Source organism: Clarias gariepinus, chromosome 18 (genome assembly GCF_024256425.1).
Source record: "Clarias gariepinus isolate MV-2021 ecotype Netherlands chromosome 18, CGAR_prim_01v2, whole genome shotgun sequence".
Classification (NCBI taxonomy): Eukaryota; Metazoa; Chordata; class Actinopteri; order Siluriformes; family Clariidae; genus Clarias; species Clarias gariepinus.
In genome coordinates, this window is record NC_071117.1 from 3,826,526 (window position 1) to 3,844,092 (window position 17,567).

Below are 17,567 nucleotides of genomic sequence, written 5' to 3' on the forward strand. Positions count from 1 at the left end.
GCCTTAGTACTCAACTTTGGACCATCACGTGAAATTCAATTTGGTTCGTTATTCTGTGTGGACACTAGTGATGGCAAGTTTGAATCATTTTAGTGACTTGGTTCTTTAAATCTTGTTCATCAAAATGAACGAATCTTTTTTTTTAAAATAATTTTGTTCATTTTGTTATTTTGATCAGAAATAAAATAAAATGGTGTTCTTTCAATTGACAGACATTGAACACATTTACATACACAAAGTTTGTCCATAGTTCCAGTAATGAAAATATTACAATGAAGCTAAGAACATATTATAAACAGAATAAGCAGTTCACCTCTTATATCTTCTAGTCTGAGTTGTTTGTTATTTTTAATCTACTCCACTGCATAGCGTCTATGGGAGACACTTGACAAATGAACAAACGACTCGGACCAAAAGACTTAATGGTACTGTAACTACTCATTTCTGCTTCCTGTATATAACCTATGAAAGTTTTGCGATGCTTTGTGCATCCCATGGGCTTGGCTCACCATTCATGACATGGAAAAAGTAATTCACGGGAATCACTCAGTTCAAAAAGGTTTCCTCTGTGCTGTTTGACATTCTGCGTCCAGTTGCAAATTATGGATAAAATCAGAATACCCAAAATCAATTTACCAATTAAATTATTACACTGGATTATGGCATCGAATCAACCTAGCACTGGTTGAACTACTGACTACAAAGTAAAATGCAACGCAAGACGGCATAAAATATCACAAAGTTCAGGTTCAAAACACACACACAACATTCACAATAGTAATACAATGCAACGTAAATGTACGCAAACATTACCACATTTTATCATTAGCACCAGTGGCATCAAGCATGTGGCCTAGCATCAGACAATTAGGAAAGCAAAATAGTTTTATCAATAATTCACACAAAAGACTTGATGTACACGTGCGTATCTCAATTCACAGGTGTAAAACCCCAATTACGTGAATGAAAAAAAATTATATTCACAAAAAAAAACAAAAAAAAAAAAACTCACGTGCACAAAATAAATATTTTTTGGCAAAGTTTATTAATGAAACATTATAAAATAAAGTAGTAACTTACATGTGCATCGTATTCTTGGTTTGAGTAGGTGAAACTTAATTACCGTTGTCAATAACTCAAATTGCGCAAAAAAAAATTGGTGTGTAAAGCTGAGCTACTTGAGTGCTACGCTCCTGGAGGGCTGTGATTGGTTGAATGGTGCATGTGAGCTGTTTTTTGTGAATAAAGTATATATTTTTTTTTGTGCATGTCAATTGCGTTTTACACATGTGAATTTGGGATACGTACGTGTGCATCGTGTCTTTTGTGTGAATTATTATTGAGACTGATTTGCTTCCATAGACAATTATCTTGGCAACTAGCGAGTCTCCAGGCTGCTGTCCACACTGGAGCAACACGAACGAGTACACAAGATAACATGTGAGACACTCACTAAATGGCATCGCATTAAACTCCAGGAACATTTTACTATGGTTTGCTTCTAATCGTGAGAAGAAAAATACAACGCCATCAGCTTCTTGCACTCTTGCAAGTCTAGAAAGTTTCAGCGCTGTGCAGGTTCTTTTCACCTCTCAACCAATAGGAAGATACAACAAACTGTGACAAACCATTTAGTAAATAACCACAGGAGGATCTTCAGAAACAGCAGATTTCAGAACAAACCAGTTCATGTTGCACGGGGGGAAACTTCCATTTTTCACTTTAATAATTAAAACCTTGGAATCTAATGATATAGAGAATGAATTATATTATATTAAATACACGCAAAACCATTAGTAAGACTCTGTAACTTAACGTTAAGAAGGAATCCCTCTAGTGTAATGATGGATTGAAACACATTACACAATACATAACTTTCAGTAACACTAATTACATTCATCAATACAAATAAATTAATGATGTTGGAGTGACATCACCATTACATACAGTGGTGTGAAAAACTATTTGCCCCCTTCCTGATTTCTTATTCTTTTGCATGTTTGTCACACAAAATGTTTCAGATCATCAAACACATTTAACTATTAGTCAAAGATAACACAAGTAAACACAAAATGCAGTTTTTAAATGATGGTTTTTATTATTTAGGGGGGAAAAAAAATCCAAACCTACATGGCCCTGTGTGAAAAAGTAATTGCCCCCTAAACCTAATAACTGGTTGGGCCACCCTTAGCAGCAATAACTGCAATCAAGTGTTTGCGATAACTTGCAACGAGTCTTTTACAGCGCTCTGGAGGAATTTTGGCCCACTCATCTTTGCAGAATTGTTGTAATTCAGCTTTATTTGAGGGTTTTCTAGCATGAACCGCCTTTTTAAGGTCATGCCACAACATCTCAATAGGATTCAGGTCAGGACTTTGACTAGGCCACTCCAAAGTCTTCATTTTAGACGTAGAGTATTATGGTGAACTGGTATGTTTGGATGCTGTCTTCCTCACTCTAATTGATCACTCAGGTTTGCTGACGGTGAGGTGATTGTTTGCTTTACATGTCAGGAAGCCCTCATGTTTGTGTTTCCTTCTGGCTCTCCCTTTTAGTTATGCTGTCATAGTTAGTCCTGCCGGAGTCTCTGCTTGCACGCTACAGTTAATATACATTCACATTATACATTGTGTGACTGTGACCATACCTAACTGCCATCTCTCCTCTTCTTCTCTTTCCCCCCCTCTTTCTTTTTCCTCTCTCCTCCTGTCCCCCCCTTTCACTCTTTCTCTCTCTCTCTGTCGAGCTACACATGTCGTTCCTGAGCTGCCAGTGATCCAAACTCCCTCTGCCCTCCGGACCTGTCTGACCCATCCTGGTGCCCCGCTTCTGGCTGAAGATCTCGTCACATGGATGCCCCGTGTGTCTCTCTGGGATGCGTCTGGTGTCTGGGAATGATTCTCTCAACCTAGAAAATGGTTCTGGCCTTGACTGGTGTTGGCAACTGTTTCTCTGGGGACTTGACAGTTCGATAGTTCATGACTGGAACTTCTTACAAGTCTACCTGGGTCTTCAATAACTACCTGGACTCCATATTAACATCAATTAACATCAGCTATTTTAGCTGAACTGCCTCCCACCCTACACACTGTATATATGCAGATCATTTACTGCTTTTTGTTTCACCCAAATGAGGATGGGTTCCCTATTGAGTCTGGTTCCTCTCAAGGTTTCTTCCTCTTACCATCTCAGGGAGTTTTTCCTTGCCACTGTCGCCCTCGGCTTGCTCACCAGGGACAAACTGACCATTTTGATTCATACAAATTCACATTTCATACAAACCTAAATAATTCTTTTGACTATGTAAAGCTGCTTTGCGGCAATGAAAATTGCTAAAAGCGCTATACAAATAAAATTGAATTGAATTGAATTGAATTTTGTTTTTCTTCAGCCATTTAGAGGTGGATTTGCTGGTGTGTTTTGGGTCATTGTCCTGCTGCAGCACCCAAGATCGCTTCACCTTGAGTTGACGAACAGATGGCCGGACATTCTCCTTCAGGATTTTTTGGTAGACAGTAGAATTCATGGTTTCATCTATCACAGCAAGCCTTCCAGGTCCTAAAGCAGCAAAACAACCCCAGACCATCACACTAACACCACCATATTTTACTGTTGGTATGACGTTCTTTTTCTGAAATGCTGTGTTACTTTTACGCCAGATGTAACGGGACACGCACCTTCCAAAAAGTTCAACTTTTGTCTCGTCGGTCCACAAGGTATTTTCCCAAAAGTCTTGGCAATCATTGAGATGTTTTTTAGCAAAATTGAGATAAGCCTTAATGTTCTTTTTGCTTAAGTGGTTTGCGCCTTGGAAATCTGCCATGTAGGCCGTTTTTGCCCAGTCTCTTTCTTATGGTGGAGTCATGAACACTGACCTTAATTGAGGCAAGTGAGGCCTGCAGTTCTTTAGATGTTGTCCTGGCGTCTTTTGTGGCCTCTCGGATAAGTTCCATGTTTCTGCCATTTGTGGATAATGGCTCTCACTGGGGTTCGCTGGAGTCCCAAAGCTTTAGAAGTGGCTTTATAACCTGTACCAGACTGATAGATCTCAATTACTTTTGTTCTCATTTGTTCCTGAATTTCTTTGGATCTTGGCATGATGTCTAGCTTTTGAGGTGCTTTTGGTCTACTTCTCTGTGTCAGGTAGCTCCTATTTAAGTGATTTCTTGATTGAAACAGGTGTTGCAGTAATCAGGCCTGGGGGTGACTACAGAAATTGAACTCAGGTATGATAAACCACAGTTGTTATTTTTTAACAAGGGGGGCAATCACTTTTTCACACAGGGCCATGTAGGTTTGGATTTTTTTTCTCCCTAAATAATAAAAACCATCATTTAAAAACTGCATTTTTTGTTCAATTATATTATCTTTGACTAATAGTTAAATGTGTTTGATGATCAGAAACTTTTGTGTGACAAACATGCAAAAGAATAAGAAATCAGGAAGGGGGCAAATAGTTTTTCACACCACTGTATCTATTATACTGGAACTTTATATTATTATTAATAAAATATAACCTCAGTAATGCAGACATGTCTGGGTCGGAGTGTAGTGGAAATGTTTCTATAATCTACTCCATAGTGTCACTGCTCTCAACTGAATCAGTCCAGGATTTATAAAACACGTCTCCACATCACACTTACACTCACAGCCGTCTTACAGAGACACAAGTTAGGAAAGACTCGCTTCATACACACCCCAAGACACACTGTCTTGATCCTTGAGTTTGGTCCAGGGTCAGACCTGGGACAGCTGTACAGGAGTCATGATAGTGACAGGAGGAATAGACTCGTCACCATGGCATTTGTCCTGAGTCTCGGCTGATCTCCCTGTTTTATAACAATTATATAGGAAGTACAAAGATTACTGAACTCACAAATTTACACTGTATAAGCGTGTAAAGGTGTTTTTTAAGAGTAGCATCATAAACATAAACCTGTCCTAGTCTTCCTCTTCCTCTTCCTTCCTGACTCTGCAGTGTTTACTTGTGATTGATTCCTATTTACACACCTTGTCCTCTAGGGGGCAGTAGGGATTGTTTGTAACAGATATACTGTATATATAAACACTTGTTGCTTAAATTAATTTATTATCGAAAATAATGTAAAATTATGTGTAAAATTAATTACTATTACTATTAAAATAAACCTATGTGTATGGATTTTATTTACAGCCTGCTCAATATAACATTTAAAACTCACACACTCTAAACTCTAACTTCATGTTGTCACTCATTTTCACACCTTTTCCAGCGTCTTATCTGTGTATTGCCTGCTCTCTAAACTCCCTCCTACTGTTAATCCATCTCCCTGTGTGCTGTGTCTGTAACCCAGCCCGTCACATCCTGCTCAATGGAATCACACACACACACACACACACACACACACACACACACACACACACACCACTACACATCATGACATGTAGTTGACCAATAACATTATTATTATTATTATTATTATTATTATTATTATAACATGTTGCTTTAACAGAATAACGAAGAGAAAGAAGAATCAAAGTGTCATCCAGTCAGGATCACCTTAAAGAGCCGCGATGTTAACGACAGGCACATCATTAGTGACAGTGACAGTAATGAGTCATGTGAAGTAGATGGTGAAACAATTCATGTCACTAACACTACACTTAATCCTTAGGTAGCTGAGCACACACACACATGCACATACACACACACACACACACACACACACACACACCTACACACACACGCGCGCACACACACACACTTCCTGAGTGGTTTTCTGTCACTGGCTCAAAAGTGGAAGTGGACATCATGCTACTTTCTACTAATATCACACACACACCCTGTAAAGTCACAGAGACAGAGACAGTGAGTGTGTGTACGATAACTAACAGAACATTATTAATTATTATTATCTGAGGAGTTTGTGAGTCTGGATGTAGAATGGAGATGGTCCTCATCTTCACCTTCTGCCTGATTCTAGGTAAGTACAAACACTTCCAAATCCTCATCAGTCTCAGTGTTCAGTATCAGTGTCACATTAAAGCTTTGCACTGATGGACATTTAGCACAGAACTTTTATAGAGAGGTTCCAGTGTTTAAAGTAGTGAAGTTCTCAGGGGTGCTGAGAGCTCCTGGTTATCTTTAGAAGCACACAGAGGAGCTTCCACATCACTTACTGCATGAGGAAACCTACATGTTCAAGTCACCTACACATGGGAACATTATCTCTACTTATTTTCAGTGTAAAATTGACTTTGAAGAGTTTGTGTATCTGTATACGAGCTGAACAACAGTCCTTAACTACAGGTTATGTGTTTAAAGATCAGGACTAATGCTTTATCAGTGCAGTCGGCCTGCAGTCTCATCTCTCTTCTTCCTGTTGTTCAACACAGAATGTGAGTTTAGTGTTTTCTATCGAGTCTAGCCGAGAGCAGATAGTCCTGTTGTAGGACGTGTAGGATTTAGATTATTTGTGTGTGTGTGTGTGTGTGTGTGTGTGTGTGTATACTACTGCATATTACTGTATATTCTGCAAAAAAAAAAAAAAAAAAATACAGGTATTTTAAAAAACAAACAGTTTTGTTTTTATTTTGGTCCTGGATCATATTTAATTCCACTGTATATTATTCTCCAGCTGGTACTGATGCTGTAACTACAGAAACTGGATACAGAGGACGATCAGTTCAGATTAAATGTCCCTACACATCTGGATATGAAAAGAACAACAAGTATCTCTGCAGAGGCAATTGTCTTGTCCCCGGTTTTAAAGACATTCCTGTTGAATCTAAATCTCCTGCTAAAGACTCCAGATTCTCTCTGTATGACGACACAACAGCCAAAGTCTTCACCGTCACCATCACTGATCTGAGACCAGAGGATGAAGGAACTTACTGGTGTGTGATAGATCAGACAGGGCGTGATATTTACACAGAGATTATACTGCTGGTTAAAACAGGTGAGTGTTACACAGAGGAGAGTAAAATAATCTTACATTAATTTATTAATCATGAACATATTGTCATTGAGCTTTTGTAATGTCATACAACGACTTATACTGTTTACATTACGATTTACATTTACATCTGAAAATCTACACAGCTGATATTTACCAACATCTGTTAGCTACATAAGGCATTAGCTTAGCCACAGGGAGCTAAAGTGTTTGTGCTAAGCTACATAAGGCAGCATGTTAGCAGGTTTAGCAGTGTTAGCTACATGCTAAGCTAAAATATATAAGTGACATTAAAAAATATATATTTTACATAAGCCAATAAAACCTGGTGAAAAATGAGGAAAAAGAATAATAATAAAAAAACACTTTTGTATTATCAGAATAAGGATTATTTACGATTTAATAACTGACTCATGGTAACAGTTTACTGGATTCTCCTCCTTGGTTCTCTGTCAGAGACCCAGTGTTGTTCTGAGGAAAAGATAAACTCCTCCCACTTTCCAGAACATTCTGTACAGCACGTGCCATCTTACACACACACAGGAAACACACACTGAGTCTGTGTGTGTCTGTGTGTGAGAGAGAGAGAGAGAGAGTTGGGTTTTTGTGTTTTTTTTTTTATTATTTAAGTTTGTTTATTTAAAAGTAGACACTTTAATATTTCTATAGATATATACTGTGTGTGCAGTATTATTTATTAGAGACGCATTTTAGAAAAGGGGTTTATTATTTTTTTTGTTTGTTTATTTTTCTTTATTTTACAAAACCACAATGTTTTGTTGATATTGTGAGTGTACAGAAATAAAAGTAGAGCCTTTACAGAGTCAGACTACATTTATGTATACGATCAAATATGAAGCAGCATTTTAACTTTTTTCACATTACCAGAAAAAAAAAATTGCCAGTTGTCCCGCTGGTGGTCTCACTGACCCCTGAAGGTTTAAGCACAGTGTACAATGTAAAACAGAGCTTTTTTATCAAGTGAGTCTGAAATGTAAAAATAAACTGTTTCTTTTATCTTTCAGATCCTCCTCCCATCAGTACTGTCTCACACACCACACACACCACACACACCACTTTAACACACTCCATGAGTACATCAGTGCGTGCTGAGAACACACACTCAACAACAGGTATTTGTTTCACCTTTTCATTATACTTCTCTCACATCATACATTATGTTTAATATTTTTATTTCAGTTAATCTACTAAATGATGCTACCCACCCAACCACCACTCCATCATCTCATGTACAATATCATGTTTTTTAAGCCTTTATTTACATTTATTTTTATGAGAAAATGTATAGGATGTACATGTTTTAGGCATCGTTCTCTGTCCTGGAATTTATTTTAACCCTTTATTCACTGCAAATTTTATAAAAGTTATGTTTGTTTAAAAAAAAAATCTTAAAAGAGTAAACAAAAGAGTAAAATGTATGTGTTGGACAATGAAACTGAAACACTGGCCAATTTAGTGTTGGAAGTTTCATGGCTAAATTTGACTAGCCTGGTGGCCAATTTTTATTGATTGCACATTCCACCAGTAAGATCAGAGTGTGAATGTTTAATGTAAAAGCACGGTTTTGTTTAAAACATTTCAGTGCACACAACATTATGGGTGACATATCAGAGTTCAAAAGAGGACAAGCTGTTTGTGCGTGTCTCACTGCCACATCTGCTAAACAGCAAGTCTTTGTGATGTATCAAGAGCCACAGTACCCAGGGTAATGTCAGCATACCAGCAAAAAGGACGAACCATATCCAACAGGATAAATGCGGATGCAAAAGGAAGCTGTCTGAGAGGGATGTCCATGTGCTAACCCGGATTATATACAAAAACATAAAACCACATCTGCCCAATGCTTAATTTTGTTCCTATATGGCCAGATATTTAAATCAAGACAATCATTCACAGTCTGAAGGCCACAAAACAAACCGCATCAATTCTATGCGACAAATCTGCATCTTTTGTCTCACTTTACTTTTGCGCACATGCATTAATCTAGAACATAAGTATTCACTTGAAATCAAAATGATAATTAACGATTTAAATTTGACCTTCATATTATGATCACGTTTCTCTTCCAGACTTTCCAATGTCCACCATCATCATTGCTGTGTCTGTGGTTCTAGCGCTGCTTCTCATTGTCCTGTTATTTACTCTCGCCCTTCAGAGGAAAAACAAGACCAGAGGTACCGCAAACAAATCTATTTAGTTATTTAAAATTTTAATAAAGTATGATTTAACTTTTTAAAAAGCTGAACTGTGAAATTATATTAAAAATAAGGTAAGGTGGTGACATACATGTGGTAAATTATTAAGGAATATTTCCATACTAATCATGTTATGCACCATACAGGAAAATAAAATATTTTGCTTGTAGAAGTTTAACATCAGTGAGATTTTGTACATGACTGTAAGGGTCCACCACTAGAGGTCACTGTTTTTTATTTGTAGTTTTTTGTTGGCTGACTCAGTTTCCCAGCAGGCACCTCGGTCAGGTGGTGCAAGTGCACACCTGAGCCGAGGTAGCCATTAAGCCATCTATAAATAGCTGTTTAGACTGGGAAACTGGGTCGAGCTTTTTTGGTATCACCACTGTCATTTGTGTGGGCATTTAGTTTTTTTTTGTTTTTGTTCTTTGTTTAGTTTATATTTTGATTTAAGTTGTGTTGACCTGAGCTCTCTTATTGGCAATGTTTCTGTGTATGTTCTGTGTGTCTGTGTTAGTGGAGCTGATTCAGTTCTGTCTTAAATGTATGTAAGTACTGTGGTTGTTGTCCTCCTGTGTTCTTTTGTGTTTAGCTAGAGTCAGGTAAGTAGTTAGGTGTGTGTTTGGCTAGGAGTGTGGGTAGCTAAAATATAGGTTAAGCTAACTAGCATGCTTCTAGCCATAGCCCCTTTGTGTCTCTATCCTGTTTCCTGTCTCCCTAGTGTCCCAGTGAGCTTGGCCTTGGAATGTCTCCTAGCCTAGCCACTGGGTATCCCTTGTCTCTGTGTTTCTGTGCCCCAATTCCCTAGTGTGTGTTGAGCTATTAGGTAAGTGTAGCTTAGTGCATGTTGGGGCTGAAGACATGTTTAGCTAGGTGTATGTGTACAGTAGCTGACTGTCATGGTTAAGAGCAATCTTAACCATGTTTAGCTAAAAGCCATGCCCTAGGACTGCCATGTCTTTAGCCCCACTCCCCCCTAGTTTCAGCTCCACACATAGTTTGTGTGTCCTGTTATGTGTTTGTCCTTCTTCTGCCTGTGTCTCGCCACAGGGCGTGTGTTCGTCCTCCAGTCTGTGTCTTGCCAAAGAGCCCCTGTTAGCACAATGTTAAGTTTGATTTTCTTTTTTTTGCTGAGTTTTATTTTTTTTTTATATTACACAACCCCTCTGTCCCTGCTCTCACTGCCCACGGCGATCAACACCTGCCTTTACACCCCGAACGTGACAATGACGTGCCTTTCAAAATACCCACCAGACCCTTTTTAAGCAGTTTATCACCTGTTAAACTGCTTGTTAATACAAATAATCAGTCAATTACAAGGCAGCAACTCAATGCATTTAGGAATTTATACTGTACATGGTCAAGACAATCTGCTGTCAATTATCAAAATGATCACCAGAATGGGGAACAAATTTGATTTAACTGACTTTAAATGCAGCATGGTTGTTGGTGCCAGATGGACTGATCTGGGTATTTCTGAAACTGCTGGTCTACTGGAATTTCAACACAATCATTGTTAGGGTTTAAAGAGAAAAGCATGAAGATGTCTTATTGATACCAAAGGACAGACTAGATTGGTTTAAGCTGATGGAAAGTAAACAGTAACTTAATGTCTTTTTTACAACCAAGTTATTCTGAAAAACATCTCTGAACACGCAGCATGTCAAACCTTTAAGCAGATGTGCTACAGCAGCGGCATAGCAGAAGCAGCTGATGTCAATTAAGAACAGGAACCAGAAGCTATAATTTGTATGAGTATTCCAAAATTGGACAATAGAAGACGTTGCCTGATCTGATGAATTTGGCATAAACATGAAATTGTGGATCCATTCTGTGTTATTTAAAAATTTTAGGCTACTTCTGATGGAGTAATAGTGTGGGAGAGAATGTATTGGCACATTTGGGGCAGGGTTTAAATGGCACAGCCTACCTGAGTATTTTCTTTATTATTAAAGAATAACACACCATGTTAGAAAGCTACATTTATCGCGAAGATACAGAAAATTTACAAATTGTGTTAATTATTGGTGTTTGTATATTTTATATTATGTGTTCAGCCTCATCCCCAGCCCAACCTGCACAAAGCTCCTCAAACCACAATGTGGTGAGTTGTGTTTCTCCAAAATCTTCTTTGGTTCCAACAAAACAAACAATGTTGCACTAAACCAGCAACACATTAACTGATTTAATGATGTTTAATGATTAGTGATTTTTACATCAATTTAATGATGTAATCAGAAATTGACAGTGTAAGACGTTTTTGGCCAGACTGTATACTTAAGAGCTTAATTTTTTACAGGAATACATTTTTTTTTTTTTTTTTTTAGTAAAAACTTAATCACAGATGTTTATTTTCCCTCTTCTACTCAGGTTCCACATCCTGATTGTGTTTATGAGGAGATTAAGGACAACATAAGTCTTACTAACACACTTTACTCCACTGCTCTGACTCCCACAAACCCCTCTGAGATTTATTCTGACCCTGAATTACCCACAATTCACTCTGACTCATCAGTCAGCGCTGCTCCACCATCGGGTGTGAAATCTGGTGAAAGTCTAACGTACGCAGCAGTGAGTTTTAACACAGATTCTACAGCAGTGATCTACAATCACGAGAGCAACTTATGTGAATATGCTACTGTTAATGACACTAAATGTGGCTAGTTAGCATACAACAGAATGCTAATCATCATGAGTTATTATCATATTATTTATAATTTAGTCCATTTTAGTTCTCATATCTGTTTGGTTAGAATGTGTTGATTAAATATTTAAAACAGCGGTGCTGACAATAGTGCAACAAATAAAATGTGTTTCATCTTATATTAAAATTTTTATTTTCTATTTTCCTTTGGATTTACTTTGGATTGCGAGCATAATTCATTGCAGAAGTGTGTTTGTATGTTAAAACACGTAAACCAAAGAAAATTTCCCCATAAGAAATAATTAAAACTTAGATTATTCGTTGCACAGCCCCAAAAAAATAAATACATAAAAATAATTAATACAAAATATAAAGTAAAAATAAAACCAATTCACCTGCACTTTACCTTAAAAAAAAAAAAGTTAAAATATAGCCCGACAGATAAGAGTTTCCATTAGTGTGTGTGTGTGTCTGTGCGAGTGTGTTTGTGCACGGTGTATGTGTCTGTGTTTGTGCGACACCTTCTCCCTCTCCCTTATCTTACACAGTAACCCTTCCTCCTCTTTTATTTTTGCAGGACGGGGTCCAATGACGCGTACACACACATAACGGCATGCTGACACAGAGAGAAAATAGATCTCTAACCTCTCTAATGAGACATTCTTTTTCACACTCTACACACATGCATACAAACACAAAATAAAATATGTTTCACGCACACACACGTGGTCACAGTGTTATAGTAAACAGTACACGCGTGCACGGATGTTGATTATACCAGTAAGAGACGAGCACTAAGACACAGTAGGGGAGACGATTACCCACAATTCCACAGTGCAAGAAAGAAAAAACGTTGGCTCAGTTGTGATCACTTGACGCTCGGTGTCAAAACAAGGAGCGCATGCGTGATACATGATATCGGCACTCGTAAACCAAGACTTGTCTGTTTTAAGTCAAAATGTATTAAAAATCTATGCTCGTCTTGCGGAACACTTACAAACCACGTTACTCACAATCCGAGGTTTCACTGTATCTGGAACAAGGTGTTATTTAAAAAAAATTTACTTTAGGGTAACTCTAGTTTATCTCATAAAACTCCACCCTAACACTCAGTAGTTTATTTTAACATCAGTATGTTTATCTCTTACTTGTTATCCTCCTGTTTATGTTCAAAGTGGTAATGTGTGATATGAACTCTCTTCCTCTTTCTTACCTGTGGGGCTTCTTTCACTTCTGCTAGCATTTACTATTTTAACATATTAAACTGGACTAAAATGTGTGATTCCTTTCATGATGTGTGATTCCTATTTTGCCATCTACCCAAACATTAACAAACAAACAATGAAACAAACAAAGAAACAAATAACAAAAAATATCATATATGACAATACCCCATATGGCAGGCTTTATGCTCCCTAATACAACCTTTGCTTTTGTTCATCGTTTGCACATTTAGTCCATCAAACCTTCACTAGAGCTAAAGTTTTAGAGACCCTAAATGGCAAAAGAGCAGCTCTTTGTAGGACATGGTGGAGAAGCTTCAGTCACATTATCTCTGCTTCTGGATTAGCCACTGATCATCAGAAATTAGGTGCAAACATGTATTGGAAAAAAAAAAAGCTTTTTCTGCTATTCATACCCTTTCACCGAGCTGCTCAGCAAAAGAAAAAAGTAGAAGCTAAAGAGAATAAAACAGTAATTTCACCGTGTCCTGGCTGTTGAGTCACCTCTAAAAATCATGATGCTAGGTTACAAAAATGTCGCCCAGAGAAGCGAGACTGTACTGTAAACTGTTTCATGATCTTGTTATTACAAGAGAGCAAACATCAATGGAATACACTACCATAAAAAGTTACTGCGAAATTGCAAAATAATAATTTTTAAAAATCACCAACTTAACTACATGATATTTATTATAGTGGAGATGTGGAGATGTTTCAGTACGGACACCACTTTGAAAAACAAGCCCTGCCATAATAGAGGAGATTTCAATCTTGAAATTGTTTCCAATCTGTGCCTCTCACATTATGGTCTCAATGGCAGCAATGAATCAGACCAACTCATAAACATCACACAATGAGTCAGTACTGAAACAGTTAACCTGTAAATGCGGAACATCAGTTTAATGTACAGGAAGCAGCCTAATGATCTCAGAGCTTGATATGAATATGATTAAATGTTTTCTTATATTAGAATAATAAATATCTACAATCACTGACATTACAGTATAAATAGTGGAACACAAGTCCACTATTTATAAATTTGTTTGTCCAAAACTTTCTTTTAATGCTGTCAGCTGAAAACATGTTTACAGCCTCTGTGCTGAACATTTCACACGCTGGACATTTCACACAGTCTCTTACTTTATAGTGGAAGTGGTTTCTGTTAAAACCATAAAACAGGGCATCATCACAGAGACAGAGACAGTAAGGCCACAGAAGATAACTAACAAGACACTCATTTATTGTATTATTTTGAGTTTGGAATGTAGAACCTTCTCATTTTTACCATCAATACACACATAAACACTGCTTTTTTTCTTTTTTTTTCTGTCTTGCACTGCAAATCGTGACATCTTCACAAGGGAAAACATCATACATTTTATCAAATGAAAACAAAAAATATTTGGCAGGTACCTTTGCTAATTTTTATTATTTTTTGAAAAATGCAAAATTATTTTCAATAGAATAAGGGAAAATTTATGATCAATATATTATAAAATTTTATCTAAAAACAGGATTATAATCTTGTGTTTTTTTTTTTTTTTTTACATTAAGTAATCTTTAATAAATTTGACTGAATTCAAGGTTTTTATTTAGTCCGACAGCATGTTTTGTAGTGAGTATATTACACCCTGGTCCTGGATCATATTTCATTCCACTGTATATTATTCAGGTACTGATGCTGTAACTACAGTAACTGGATACAGAGGACAATACAGAGATTAAATACTTCAGCTGGGACCTTACAGACGTTCCTGTACCTCTTCATTCTGGATCTCACTGATCTGAGACCAGAGGATGGAGGCACTCACTGTTGTCCAACAGAGTAACCAGGGTGATATTTATTCAATAGATTTTGAACTGCTGCTTAAAATGGGTGAGTAGTACTTTGATGAGACTGAGAAATCTCAGATAAATTTGTGATGATGAAACAACAGTTTGACTTTAGATTTGCTGAATCAAAGTCAGGTTATCAAAGCAGTGTGTACAATGAGACATAGCCTGATTAATCACTTACACACCAATTCATCTTTATATTCCAAACCAACACTGATGCCAGCAGACTAACCGCAATGGCGTCCTATTGAAATAAGTTAGTGTGTCTTTAGGGTAGAGAACACCCTGCAATGGCTGAGTTACATTACACAAAGATTTATACAGATCGCGTGGCTGATGCTCTGTTTTCTCTTTATAATTTTGTTCTTTTCAGTTCTGTGTAAAAATTTGTTTTATGAAGCTTTGGTCACCATAGACTGAGAGGGAATAACAAATACAAATACATTACAGTTTAAAGTGCAGTCTAATGTTTATGCAAAGCTTTGCATCTGAAACATATTTTTTATAGTGTTTTTGTAGGAGCTCAACATTTCACACACACAGACACACACACACACACACACACACACACTTCCTGGGTGGTTTACTGTGACTGGCTCAAAATGTGGAAGTGTTGATTTCTGTTCACACCACACAAATACACACCGCACAGAGACAGAGACAGAGAGTGTGTTAATTATAACTAACAGAACATTTTTTATTATCTGAGGAGTTTGTGAGTCTGGATGTAGAATGGAGATGGTCCTCATCTTCACCTTCTGTCTGATTCTAGGTAAGTACAAACACTTCCAAATCCTCATCAGTCTCAGTGTTCAGTATCAGTGTCACATTAAAGCTTTGCACTGATGGACATTTAGCACAGAACTTTTATAGAGAGGTTCCAGTGTTTAAAGTAGTGAAGTTCTCAGGGGTCACACTGTTAAAATTACACAAAGATAACCTGAGTAAATACAAAATGCAGCTTTTATATAATGATTTCATTTATTAAGGAAAAAAACTGTCCAAACCTACCTGGCCCTATGTGAAATTGTAATTGCCCCTTAAACTCAATAACTAGTTGTGCCACGCATGCAATCAATCTGTTGCGATAACTGGCAAAGAGTCTTTCCCATCACTGTGTAGTTTGAGTTTTGGCCCACTCTTTTCACCAGATTAAAAAAAAAAAAAATTTCAGACTCATTGGAGGGTTTTGAGCATGAATGGCCGGTTTAAGCATTTAAGTGTAGACTTCAAATAGGCCACTCCAAAACTTTTTATTTTTTTTTTAACCCATTCAGAGGCGGACTTGCTTATGTGTTTTAGATCATTGTCCTGCTGCATAATCCAAGTTTGCTTGTATATCACAAAATGATGGTCGAACATTCTCCTTCTTAAATCTCTGGAAGAGTGCAGAATTGATCTCCGTCTAAAATCTTTAAAGTCTGTTACATGTGAATTACTTTATTTCTCATCTGTTCTTGAATTTCTTTACACCGTGCTGTTTTTTTTAGATCTTTTAATGTGCTTCACTTTTTCAGACAAGTGATTACTTGATTTAACAGGTTTATCAGTAATAATTTGATAAATGAAATCATCAACTGTATAACTGTATTTTTATTTAATCAGTTTATCTTTTTGTGACAAAAAAAAAAAAGAAAAAGAAAAATACAAAAGAAAAATCAGGAATGCAGCAAATACTTTTTTCACAGCACTATACATTTTAAGCATTTCACTGCATATCGTACTGTGTATGACTGTGTATGTGACAAATAAAATTTGAATTTAATACATTACACCATGGTCCTCGATCATACAGTATTTCATTCCACTGTATATTATTCTCCAGCTGGTACTGAAGCTGTAACTACAGTAACTGGATACAGAGGACGATCAGTTCAGATTAAATGTAACTACACATCTGGATATGAAAAGAACAACAAGTATCTCTGCAGAGGTAAATGTCCCACCTGGGACCTTAAAGATGTTCCTGTTCAGTCTGGATCTCCTGTTAAAGACTCCAGATTCTCTCTGTATGACGACACAACAGCCAAAGTCTTCACCGTCACCATCACTGATCTGAGACCAGAGGATGAAGGAACTTACTGGTGTGGGATAGAGCAGACAGGGTATGATAAATACACAGAGATTCTACTGCTGGTTAAAATGGGTGAGTATTACACAGAGAAGAGTGCAAAAAAATGTTAAAGTAGTTTGTTGATTATGATGATATGGTGGTGATGTGGAGATTACTAAAGTACAATGTAGACTGGACTCATTTATCAAACTTTTATGCCCAAAAAATTAATGAGAGCGGCTTAATAGATTTTTAAATCATAAATGTGAACAGCTTGAACTTAACTTCCATTCTTTTAGATGCTCCTGCCATCAGTACTGTCTCACACACTACACACTCCACATCAACTCAGGTCATGAGTACCTTAATGCATGCTAAGAGCACACACTCAACAGCAGTTATAACAGGTAAACTTTTTAACATTTTTTTTTCGCATTATCATGCCTAATATATTTATTTCAATAGATTTAGTGAATTATTATATGCTCCATAATCTCAGGGTATCTAGCACATTACTTAAACCATTTTGTAGATGTGTAGATAGCGTAGGCTGTGGAGGTGTGAATCTTTTTTTTTTTTTTAAATGTTGCTACATCCTGGACGTTACTTTTATTCTCCTATCCACTACTGTTCATGTTTATTATTATTAACACCTGCATC

General features: G+C 37.0%; 2 protein-coding genes across 2 annotated transcripts in view; both read left to right on the top strand.

The window, feature by feature from the left end:
* The window catches only part of LOC128506321 (CMRF35-like molecule 1), a 103,174-nt gene that overhangs the window by 25,298 nt on the left and 60,309 nt on the right, over positions 1-17,567 (top strand). The window lies entirely within an intron of this gene.
* Positions 5,924-11,815, top strand: LOC128506319 (CMRF35-like molecule 3). Its single transcript, XM_053476731.1, has 7 exons — positions 5,924-5,963; positions 6,618-6,938; positions 7,961-8,068; positions 8,136-8,184; positions 9,024-9,130; positions 11,209-11,255; positions 11,522-11,815. The coding sequence occupies exons 1-7, from the start codon at positions 5,924-5,926 to the stop codon at positions 11,813-11,815; spliced, it is 966 nt and encodes a 321-aa protein (XP_053332706.1).